The sequence below is a fragment of the Indicator indicator genome, chromosome Z (genome assembly GCF_027791375.1).
Source record: "Indicator indicator isolate 239-I01 chromosome Z, UM_Iind_1.1, whole genome shotgun sequence".
Classification (NCBI taxonomy): domain Eukaryota; kingdom Metazoa; phylum Chordata; class Aves; order Piciformes; family Indicatoridae; genus Indicator; species Indicator indicator.
In genome coordinates, this window is record NC_072053.1 from 60,660,554 (window position 1) to 60,673,589 (window position 13,036).

Sequence of the window (13,036 nt, forward strand, 5' to 3'; positions counted from 1 at the left end):
AGAAGGAGGACTCTATACATGCCCTTGTTGAGCTTCAGGAGGTTCACCTCTGCCCAATTCTCTAACCTGTCCACATGTCACTGAGTGGTAGTGCAGCCCTCTGGTGTGTCAGCCACTCCTCCCAATTTGGTATAATCACCAAACTTGCTGAGAGTACACTCTGTCTCTTCATCCAGGTAGTTGATGAGTATTTTGAACAACACTGGATCCATTACCGACCCCTGGGGAACACCACTAGCCACAGCTCTCCACAACCCCTGCACTGCTAATCACAATCCCCTGAGTTCTATTGTTTAGCCAGTTCTCAATCCACCTCAATGTCCACTTATCAACCCACACTTCCTAAGCTTATGTATGAGGATGTCATGGGAGACAGTGTCAAAAGCCTTGCAGAAGTTGAGGTAGACAACACCCACTACTCTCCCTTCATCTACCCATCTGTCACACCATCACACCAATTCCCATGTTTTTTATTAGTGGAAGAATACAGAGCAGGGAATATGAAATAATTTTTCACTCCACAACTGGAGTCATTCAGATATAAATTATAATATGTTTATAACATAAAATTCATAGTACCATTATTTAAAGACATAGATTTCAGTGGTGTTGTTGGGTTGTTTGGGGTTTGTGGGTTTTGGGTGGGGTTTTTTTGTCTGTTTGTTTTGGTTTTTCTTTCAGGAAAGAAAGCATGCATAAGCAGCTATGGGGTATGAAGTAAAGGCATTGATATTCTGTGCCCCCCTCAATGAGTGGCACTAAAGTATATTGATTGACACCAAAATTAGTATTCTGTAATTAGATGTAGGAAGCTGGAGCACTTCTGAAGCTTTTTGATGGGTTTTCAAGCAGTTAGCTTAATTGGCAATGAGACATATGTATGAAGATAGGCAAATAAAGAGATGTTGAGAGATATTGCCAGAACACCACTTTTATTCCTGGTCTTTTGTTCATGCTTTTGGGAAATACAACCCTACTCTGCACAGAAACAAAAAGCAAAAACAAAAACAAAAACAAAAACAAACAAACAAAAGTTTGGTTGTCCATTGGTGTTACATATTTGAAGGGGGGCTTAGATGAATTTAATTATTTTAATATGATTTATATGGATGTTTCACTACTGCAATTTCCAGCTACATTCTGAAGCATCCTACGCAACATACAGTTTTCATGAAAAGCTCTTGTACATGTACCTACAGGTCCATTAGAAAAATGCAAAACTGCAAGATGCCCCAATCTTGACTTTACAAACACACCCAGACTATACAAACTAAGCATCTGTCACACCACAAAATTCCACTTGACCCTATACATTTATTTCAGGAAAAGCACAAGACAAAAGAAACCCCATTACAGCCTGTGTTATGAACAAACCCTAGTTTCAGCCTGCACTATCCCAGATTAGTTGGTGATACAGAGTGAATCCAGCTGATCTTACTTACAGGTGTGAAACAGTGATGAAAATAACAACAGCCAGATGGCATATGCAGGTGTAACAAATACCCTTTGTAAACCTTCTAGATAAATAAGCAGCTACAATCTGCCCTTTTTAGACTTGCTCAATGAACATCACATGTCACTTGAGTAAAGACATGACAAAACCTAGTCTAAAAGTGGCTTAAGCTAGAAGAATGTTACTGTACAAAACTAAGTGACAATATTGATGAAGGCAAGTGAAGATCTTTGTCACCCAGTCATGCAAACTGGATCTTCAGAATGGTAAGTTTCTGAGAGTCTGACAAACTGTGGATGGAAATGGTGCAAGCACACTTTTAGGTCTGCTTTTATCAGCTCATTACCACTCTGCTACTCCACATAAGGAAGCCATGAACCAGGCATGGGGAACCATGCTTCCTGAAGTCTTAGTCTCAGCCACCGAATGCTCACTCAGATTTTTTTCTTAATTATCAAGTAAAAAGGGGAAAATCAGTAGTGTCACCTAGTCAAGAGAACAGATGTCTGTGTCTGTTTTATGCTCCAGCTCACATCTTTCGTATGTATCGAAAGATGCAACATAGAAGAGCTATTTGTTAAAAAAACTTCTTGGCACAAGAGGGTTGTTACCTGCTGCTGTCCTCTGGACCATTTGTAAAGAATAAAATCTCTCATGTGTTCCTGTATCTAATCCCTTACAAAACATTTAATAATATCACCTAATACAACTAGGAATAAGGATGGGCTTGCCTTTTACAAGAGCTGCCTTCAACCAACAGCAGAAGCAAGAGCCCTGTACCTTAGCCTATCCAAAATGCAAATTATGAATTATTGCCAAAGCTGTTTTGATGCCATTTTCTCAATCATAAAATAGCAATAGCAATATGTACACATTTTTTAACTATAGTGTATCATAATGTTTTTGTATCTTTAAGTATTTTAAGAAAATGTCTATGCACATACTTGCGTACCCATCCTGTACGGCAATAATTTTTGTGCTAACATTTTTTAACTAAACTTCAGTTTATTTCCATATATATGAATATTAAAAACATCAGTAAGAAACTATAGCTCTAAGCATACCAGCAGCTCCTCTTTGAGGATAGTTAAACTAGTGGTCATAACTAGGTAAAAGTATCTTTCAGAATGTCAAGGCTCCTGGAAGTCCAACAGAATCCTAGACCTACACACGCACAAAGTGTATTTGAACAAGGAATTGTGACCCCTTTTTTGTGTCCTGGGATTATTAGTTGTTACACTGATGCTAAAAGGGTTAGTGCTGTGAAGAAGATCCTTTCGCTATTGGCAGTCCATATAGTACATGTGGTAGGCAAGTAAGGGATGAGGATATTCCCTGATGTGTTTACAAAGTTGTCTACTGGCTGATGCTCTTGCCAGTATGCTCCCACACATACAGGGCTGTTAAGAGCCTTTCACACAGAAAGGAAAACTGTTTGAAAAAAGATCAGCCATATGTGGCTGTTAACATGTGAACGTTTGTGATCTGATTTGACCACAAGCTGTCTTCCAGCAATGAAAAATAAAGAAACAGCTGTGTTGAACATGAATCAGAAGTAATCCCTGTAATATCAGAAATACTATATGGTGTAACATGTTCCAGTCAGAGAAGGCTGCTTCAACAGTCTGTAGACAAGTTTTCAGGAAAGCAGCTAACTGTAATTCATAATACAATAGTATTTTGTCTACCAGCATAATCTGAGAGCTAGATTGGTTAGCGTTATGCCACCATTTACTCTTGAATTGCCCAAAGAATGAAGTGCTTGATTTTATGTCAGAAACTGTATTTTTTTTCAAAAGACATTTGAAGTAAATGGGTAAGAAAACGTGCAAGCACGCAACTGTAAAAGCACTCAAATGGAAAGGGAAAAGAATTTAGTTTGATGTCACAGGTTTTGTCAGTGAAAGGTATGTTGAACAACTCAGGCAATCCACAAAGCAGTTTTTTACAGAGGCCTAACAGAATAGCTATTTCCATGCATGTGCCCTTAGTGCCTTAACATTAGCGCTAAACTCTGACCAAAGGGTTTTTTTTTTTAATCTATAGAAAAAGGGCATCTTGTATACACAACATACAGCAGCATTCTAACAGTCAGTAGTTTCTACAAATTTTTTTCACAGCAAAAATGTATATAATGCCCATAAACCTTATCTAAGCTACTATTAAGTATAAATGAATGTGTAAGTGAATGCACAAGGACCAAAATATTTCACCACGCTGTGTTCAGTAATAAGAGAAATCTGTCCACAGTTGTTCTATAAATATGTTGGCTGGCCTCAACTGACATCTGACATTCTTCCCTCACAGCTGAAAAACTGTCTCCAAATAGCTAGTTTTCAAATTTCCATAACAATATGCTGAAACACTGCAAAATCCACAAAGACACACAAAACTAAAAATATAGGACTCATGACTGCCTGAATAAGGAGAAGTGGTAAAAGGTAAGTCAGCTGGAAAACTTATTTACTTCTACTTCCTGGGGTCAGATTTTATCTGCTTTCTAGAAAAGAAAAAAAAAAAGAAATTACAAAAAAAAAAGTATTTTTAAAATCTGGATTTACAGTTGGAAAGGCTTTGTTTTATAATAGTCTCCTGCACTAAAATTCAGAAGCTCTTTTGGGTTATTTTCTTTCTTGATATGGTTAGAGAATACCAAGTACTCTCACAAGTCTTTCAGTTTGCATGAAAACACTTGGGGGTAAAAAAAATCAGCAAATACTTAATTTTCAGTTATATTCAGATTTATGTTATATATTGACAAAGAAAACAGGTTGAAAAGTGTAAAGCTCACCTCCAGGTATTAGGCATGTGGCAGGGGCACTTCTTATCACATTTGAGACCATAAATTCCCTCAGGGCAAAGCCTTGTTTCACAATGCTCTCCAGTGTATCCTGGTTCACACAGACAGGCACCACTGATGTGGTAACATTTACCACCATTCATACACTTGCAGGTCTCAGCACACTGCACTCCGTAACTCCCCACTGGACATTCATCTTGGCATCTGTGAGAAAAAAACAAATGAACATAAATTAGTTTTATTTGGAAACTAAAGGGAAGTATGGTTTATGAGAGATCTCTTATATTAGTCTAAAATGCCTATTAAGTAGAGAAAGAATTTACAAAACTTTCTATTTAGAAGTGCCCCGTTTCTTTTGCTGCTCAGCTAGACAGGCTTAGAAACATTAGGTCTGCAAAGTCTCTATTAAAGAAAGCAGTGTGCACACACAGACCACTGCACTTCATATTCAGAAGCCAGAACAAAACCAAACCCTCTTATATCAGACCTGAAGAATGAGGGAATAAATTTTCAATTGTTTTGCTTCAAAAGCCATTCATCTTTAACTGTTAAGTGATGTACATTCTCCACTTAGCAATAATGTGAATAGGCAGAAGATAGCCATGCTCCTGAAGATGCTCAGGCCAGGAAGTTCCCTGGCACACACTCAGCAGTCTCCAAAGAGAATATTTTCTAATTGTGTTTCCAAATATGTGATGTTTCCAGTATATATTTATTTTAAGAATTTCTTTCTAAACCTATTTTGTTGTTGTTGATTTCGCCTTTCAAAAACTCATAGGATGGCATGGAAAAATCTTCATGAATCAAAAATCTTTTGTTTTTTCATACGACTTTTATAATAGCTGAAAGTGAAAATTAGTAAAGACTTGTAATCCATATGAGAGAGTACCAATGATTCTTGCTGGCCTTTAAGGAAAATGTATTTTAAAAAAGAGACTTCTTCATCAAACTGAGCTTTTAGGAAATAACTACTCTAGCTGGCAATCCAATCTCCTTAATATTTTACACATGAAAGACATTTTTTAACCAAAAAGGTCAGAATCCATGCTTAGCTGTCCAGTCTGACTACTAAAAGACAATTTTCAGTATCATGCTTTTAAAACTTCTGGAGAGTTTAACCTGTCTTAACGGGTTCATGACTCAGATGCTTCAGATGGTAACATTTCATAGTTTATACATCACAGAAAATCTCCACATTTTTCAGTATGAGCATCCTATAAACTCTGAATTATGCTGACACAGAGAAAAAAGACAAAACAGCTAACTCTCAAGGGTTCAAGGCCAGAACATGTTGACATTGAAGTCCTGAGGTGTGTTGTAAGCTCAGCAAACAGGTGAATAAGGCATATAATATCTTCTGCAACTTGGGTACCTGTAAATTCTACTGTTACAGATTGTGCAAAAACATTAGTTGATAATACAGCACATTATTAATGGTTTTATCAGACTATAATGTATTCATTTCCCTAATCTTACCCCAAAAAAATCCTGGGTGGTCACTTTTAAATTTTCTTATATACCTGACTTTTTAAATTTGGTGTGTTTGGTGATTTATTACAGCAGAATTTCAGAGATGTCATAAAAGGCACCCTAAAGTCTAACAGAATTTAGCAGAGCTGTCTGGCTGACTGTGGTAAAATACATGTTCAATTCATGCTTCTGTAGTATCTGCCTCAAACTTATACTGTTATCCAAAAGTTTCAAGGCATTCATAACTCTGTTACAACTGAAATCATCAATAAAATCACCTTTCCTTCAGAGATTTAGCATAAGGGTAGAGCTAATAATCCTGTTTTAAATGTTTTAATGAAGTTCTAAAAATAGAGAATTAATTTTCTCCAAATGACGATCAGGAATTCCAACCACGTTAAACAAAATTTAACCTTGCAAATTTTTAATTACTTTTTTTTAAAATTTTGTCTTTATTGGCTTCTGAAAGACCCTCTTCCATTTTGTGGTGAGGATAGGCATCAAATAAATTATAAAGGCAGTTTTAAGTAGATTCCTTTGTGTTAACTCAGATTGCCTAGAAACTGTTAGATGCTCTAGGAGTCCTCATTTTCTTGCCTTATCATGGAGTTCCAAAAGTCACCACCACACCAAAATCTCAGAGAAATATTGTTGAAGTTACACGCAGAAGAAAAGAATACTTTAGCACTTTTTGAACTGACCCTTTTACTGCTGGTAGGTATGTGCTATCTCACATAATGCCCTCACATTTTTTGTAACACTTCCCTCCCTTGCCAGTCCACTGACATGAATTAAGAATCAAGTCTACACCTATGCTTCTGACCCTTGGAGTGTCTTGAAAAACAAAAGAATTGCAAATACTGCCTGTTTGGCAGGAAAAGAGGGAGCTCAGACTTTCAAAGGTGGTCAAAAGGCTAAAGGCTGTAAAGCATTTCAGGTTGAAGTCAGATTTAAATTAAAGACAAATTTAAATTAAAAAAATGTAATTGCTTTTAGAAACACCACTGTAGTGGAGTGCCTAGACTCTCATATGGATATTCCTTTGATTTCCCTGCTTGTCTATGTCTTTATAAATCTATCACCTTCTGCATTGTTTCTTGACAGACACAAATTTACTACTGGCATTCAAATAGCTGTGGACTAATCATCTCTCTTCTTCATGAGGTTTTTGCCCTTTAAGTCTGGCACAGCCTTCCCCATGTCCTGTGAACACTCACATAGGAAGTGAATGTGGCTGTAGTACCTGCTAATGTTGGCAGAGATCTCCTGAACTGACCACGGTGATTAAGCTTACTGCTGTCTTCAGCAAACGAGTTGTGTGCTATTTAAAGTGTATCACGAAAACACTTCTCCCAGCACTTTCCTCTGCCCTCAAAAATGATGTCTTGCTATCTTATAGTTCCAGTCTATCAAAGATGATGTTTAAGAATCAAGTCAGAAAAGAAATAGTTTTGTTTGTTCGTTTGAACAAAAACTTTAGGAGATAATTCCAATTTGATTATTTTGAAGAGGAACAGGATGAGCCTCCCTTGCTACTATGACTGCCAAACATCTGCATAAAACCAAAACCTTCCCTCCTCACCCCTTTGCCATACCCCAAACTGCGTCATTCTGCCAGCCACTCCAGTGGAGACCCACAGGACACTGCCAGAGCATGGGCCACAACCGGAAAATCCTGAAGCCAAGCAGTTCCTCACAGAAGTGTAATCACACAGGCACTTTGACTTGTGATCCATGATCAGTCAAAAGACGCAACAAACATTTCATATGACTCTTTTAATGGTATTAGAGATATTTTAATTCTGCTTTCCACCAGATTCTTAATTTTCTGTCATAACAGACCACTTGCAAGTTCAGTAGACTTGCAAAATAAGTTTTTCTTACCTTTCCCCTGTGTAGCCTGGGCTGCAATGGCACTGACCCCTCGCTGAGTCACAGGTCCCTCCATTGTGGCACTGGCATTCCTGGGAACAGTTTTTCCCATAATGACCCTCAGGACAAGGCTGACCACAGACCATGCCCTGTGTGTGCAGAAAAAAACCCAAAATCTTAGTATTAGATTTGCTCTTACAGCTCGAATGGACTAGGAACAAAAGTTTGAAGTAATGAACAAAGGTAAATGAGATCTCATGTCATTTGTCTAGTGCTGATCTTAAAAGTGCCAGACTCTTCTGCAGTTTTAACTATGATGTATCTTTCAGCACTGAAGAAATAATCTTCTAGAATTTATGTTTTGGAAGTCAATGCTAATGAAAAACACTACCTCTACACAACAGTGAAGACAGACATTTGAGACTAACTGATGTCAAGCTCTTCTCAATGTATTTATCAAGGAGTATATAAAAGGCATCTAGAAGTGCCCTGCAGTGAGTGGTGGTGTAGAAACCAGTAAATGCTGTAATGCCCCAATTACACTACTTTGTGGTAATTTGTGCTTTTCTGACAAAAGAAAAGCTGTTTGTAATTTCACTGAAAGCAGCTTATCCTAAAAGGATGTCTGCTTCCCTTCAATAGATTCTGAATTTCTGCACTGCTATTTATGTCCTTAGAATTAATTACACCTGTGTAGTGAGGAGAGTTTCCATACAAATGTATTTAAAGAAATTACATGAGCTTTGATCACATTCCAGCCTTTTGATTTATTTGCTCACTCAGCGATGGCAGCCTGTTAGTATGGGAGGCTACTTGTGGCTCTGTAGTTGCTTGCTCTTTCCCTACTTACTGAAAAAAGTGTAGGAATTCTGAAGATAATGTCAAAATTCTGATATCCCCTTTGCCATGCACATTATACATATGAAAACAGGGCCAAAACCCAGTGCTAAAATATGTACAAATGAAGACTTCCAGACAGGGTTTAAAGGATGTTGCCTCGCCATGGTATGATTCATGTTTTTCTGCTTACCAGAATCTGATACGGTTAGAAAGGCAGCACAGAACTGGAGGATTTTCAGGAACAGATGGTTTTGCAAGTATTTTATTCCAGTTACTTATGCTAAAATACACTTCTCATTACTCCTGGCTACTGGCAGACTGCATTTGCTATCCTCATTTGCTACCGTTTTCTGATGCTGCCCCAAATCTACAAGTATGGAAGTTTTATGGAATTGTGTCAATTTCAGAAAGTGTTTTTACCATCCATCCTGGTGGGCAGGCACACTCCCCAGTGACGTGGTGACAGACGCCTCCATTCTGGCACGGGCACCTCTCCTCGCACTGTGGCCCATGCTTCCCAGGAGGACACAGGTCCTCACAGCTGGAGAGGTGGCAGTGTACAAGAGATACAACAGTTACTTTGGCACACATTCCAGCCTCCAGCCACTTCTTTATTTTTAATGCTATCAATAACTTTTCCAGTCAGCAAGCAGAAAGCAGTGCAACACAAACAGATGCATATTGAATATTTTATAATATCCACACAATAAATCTATAAAAACCAGAACTGAAAATCTGGGAATTGTTTTTTCTTAAAGATACTTTCTTTCTACATTGATTGGTGCTCATATGCTGTTACTGACAAAGGCCAAGATCTATGCTGGAAGAAGAAAGCTGAATAACTCCCTGTTTCAGTGCAGCTTTCCAAACTTTTAGACAAAGTGCTTTTATCATGGTCAGGAAGAAGCTCCTGCCACTACTCTTGTGGCTTTTACTTAGCAGTCCAGATCTAGAGGGCTTTCTCTCAGCAACACATCTGAATGGGCACTGCAACATGGTTTGCCCAGCTGTTTCTTAGCTACCAGCCCTGCTTCTCTGCATCACAGAGCAGCCACAGCAACAACAAACTTGATTTCTCTCATTAGCACCACCTAAATCTTTTATTTTTCCCCCTTAAATAATATACCCACTGCTTACAATGCACCAGTGTATCCAGGAGGACATCTGCACTCTCCAGTCACATGGTCACAGGTGGCTCCATTTTGACACTGACATTTTTGATGGCAATCGTTTCCATACGTCCCCTGATTGCAGCGCTCCTCACAGCGCCAGCCTTTGAAACCTGCTGCACAGTGGCAGGCTCCAGTGATGGGATTGCACAAGGCTCCATTTTTACACTGGCAGCGGCTGCTGCAGTGAGGCCCCCAGTGGTTACTGTCACATGCTGAAAGGGTAGAAGGAAAAATTAGCAGCCATTTTATAATGGCTCATGTGACAGCACTGAAGAGACTACGAGTCAACTGTAAAAGTTATAAAATCGAAAAAGTGATGTAGTACATCCGCAGTTCTCCTTGGTCCTCAAGGACCTTGGCAGGTAGGCAGAACTTGATTTACGTGCATAATTAATTTCTTAAGCATAAAAGCAAACATGGTAAAATGTGAAGCTGTGAGGAAAACGCAAGTTCTAGCATCTTGTCAAAACTGTTCATTATGACTCTCTACCATCACATAACAGTTATGGCTGCAACAAATTTCCATTAAACAGAGAAGTCTTGCTAACTTAAAAAAAAAAAAAAAGTAAAAAAAGTTGTCTAAATCCATGAAAAACTGTGTGAGTCCCACAAGGAAGCTTCAGAACTTACTCAATGTAAGATTTTTTTTTTTCAAATGCAGGAGTTCTTACTTTTCTACATAATTGCAAATATTTCTTTTTTCAATCATGCAATATACTGAGAGGGCAAAATAAAACACAGCAATTGTTTCACCAGAGTTTAGAGACTAACGATGATATTGTTAATTTTAATCTGGATATTACAAATTTATTTATCCAATGTGTCCTCATGATCATTCAAATGCATCTTTTCTTGTCTGCCCCAATGAAGCCAATTAAAACCATGCAGAGGTTATTTCAGCATCAAAAGAAACATTTTAATATTAAGGAAGAAATCTTTCTTAAGTGACAGGAGATATTTAAACACACAGGAGCTTAAGGTCACTTACAGTTCAACAGGAATGTGCCAATTCTATGGTCAAACAATCTGTTGTTATTTTTTTATGTTCTGCTGATAACAACAGCACAATAGGAAAGCCTTAACTGCAGTAACAGGAAGGCTAAGCTCTCCTCTTGGAGACTGACAACCATTGTTTTCCCAGTCTTCTTCTGGGGCAAAAAAAAAGCCATGCAAAGAGTAGACACACTTTCCTAGACTAATGCAAAGTAATTCAAGAATTCTCCTCCGGGTAGAAATTATTCAGCTATAAAAGCTGTTCACTCAAGCTACACAAATGAAAAAGGATTAGGGTCTTTTGAAGAATTCACCCCTTAAGATTATTTTTCCCAGGAGAGGTCATTAGAACATGCATTCAGAGGTCACTAGAACATGCATGGAGGTATTGTGAGCACCTATATGTAATAAAATAGAGAGAAACAATAAGTTTTTTATGTATTATAAACACTCAGCAATACTAGCCAACTAACAGAACTGTCCAACTGACAGAGCAACTGTCCACTTTATTAATGGCCTCTCTCTTTGAAGATGTGTGTTTCGTTCTGTATACTACAATGCATTGCTGTCTACAATCATCTCACAAATTGCTTCTCTTCATGATAATTCATATTCATTCAGAACCACTATAGATTTATTTTCAACATGTCTGCATGGAATAGAAGTATAAGCCTAATTCCAAATCAGTTCTCAAGTTATTGTCAGGAAAGTAGCTATTTTGGCTTGTAGATAAATATATGTATGGATGGTGAGATGCCTGAGACAGTTGCATGTTCAGTCATGAATGAGCAGACATTCCTACACTTTTTTTTTTCCTATAACATGTTAGTCTGGATTCAGATAACAGTCCTCCACCTGCTCCCAGGCAAAAGAGGTAATTCCAATTTCAGCCATTTCTGATGGAATCATTAAAAACCTAACCAAAACCAAAACTCTGTCCTGGCATGTCTGATTGCCATGGGTTAAGTTGAATATTTGCTGTCGTTATTCATACCATGATGCCATCATGCTAGAATGAAAGTGCTGGGTAGAGTAAACATTATGAGGATTGAAGTTCAGAGGCTTGTTCTGGTTGCTGCTTTTCAGTTCTGGGGTTTGGGTGTTTGCTCTTTCCACTGAAATGGCAGCAGGGCAGGGAGGGATGGGGGAGTATCTCACTGGCTTGGGTTTTTAGCTTGCTAGTTTCTGTTTGCTGCTGTGTTCTGCAGTTTGTTGGGGTTTTGTTTGTTTCTGCAAATAGGTTAAGGTAATTGTGCATTTCTATCATTATTATTATTATTATTATCTGATTTGCTCAGTAAACTCTTATGTCAATTCTTCATCTCAACCCAGAGGGTTTTCTGTGCTTCTTTTCCCTTACTTCTGTGTTGGTGAAATAGACAGGTTAACCCATTGGTTCACTTCAACCTGTTACACTGATAAAAAGAAGAATTCACACTGGTCACCAGACCATGACTGTTCCATTGCAGAGCTCATCAAATGATGACTGTGGCCTGAATATGCTCTAAAGATAAGTACAGACAAGAGAAGACTTACTCTTGGCCGTTAAATGTGAGTTCATGTTCCTTCACCAATAGCAGTATTTGGTGTAGTGAAATAGCATTCGTATAGCTACTTGAAGCCTTGGTGTAATGAGACTCAGAGCCACACAGACCAGAAACACTAACTACCCATGCATCTGCCATTGCATCCAATATCCAGGCACCAAGACTGCCTTGCTAGAAACTTCTTCACTTGTTAAGCAGTGGATGCTGTGTACTCTTTTTACAGTCGCATCCTTAGTCTGTCTGTCTGGGATGCCCCTTGCTGTCTCCTTGAGATTTACTGACATCCTAGGTGAGCATGCTCTGTCTGTGACCTTGAACCTTTCTTGACTATTCTACTGTAAGAGCACAATTATTTGTTAGCTTTCCAACATGATAGTCTCATTAGCTTTGCAGGAAATCATTAAAACAAAAAGCAACACATGGCTGCTAATAGGATTTCTAGTCTTCTGGCAACAGCCAGCTGGGTAACAAATACTGACTGTGCAGTTTTTCACTGAAGTACAACAGTGAAGCATTTCACCTGTACAGTGGTGACCCCACCATAGTACAACCACATGATACTCCTTCATGTAAGGCTTGTTACCCGCCTAGCATTTGTCTGTGAATTGTGGGCAGAATTGTGGAGAAATATACAGGGTTAATGGGAAGAAATAATAATTTTGAATGAGATGGACAAACTGTGTATTTTATCTTTACGTTCACCAAGTGATAATCAGTAAAGTTTCCCATAGGAAATTAAAGTGATTTGTCAGAAACTGATGCTGTGTTTACTATTAAAAAGAAGAGGTCAAAAGGTAGAAATGTTTTCTGTAGCAAGTTTTGTTTATTTTTAATTAGTTTTGGAGGTTACATTTACCTACTATGACATGAACCTATTTCTGCTCCTTCC

General features: G+C 38.2%; 1 protein-coding gene across 1 annotated transcript in view; it reads right to left on the reverse strand.

Annotated features, from left to right (window-relative positions):
• Positions 1-13,036, reverse strand: part of MEGF10 (multiple EGF like domains 10) — a 71,977-nt gene that overhangs the window by 38,560 nt on the left and 20,381 nt on the right. Inside the window, exons 5-8 of the mRNA XM_054397255.1 lie at positions 9,573-9,819; positions 8,856-8,976; positions 7,608-7,744; positions 4,245-4,457 (exon numbers count right to left, since the gene is read on the reverse strand). Of these exons, the coding sequence (XP_054253230.1) occupies positions 4,245-4,457; positions 7,608-7,744; positions 8,856-8,976; positions 9,573-9,819 (718 nt within the window). The remainder of the gene's footprint in view (positions 1-4,244; positions 4,458-7,607; positions 7,745-8,855; positions 8,977-9,572; positions 9,820-13,036) is intronic.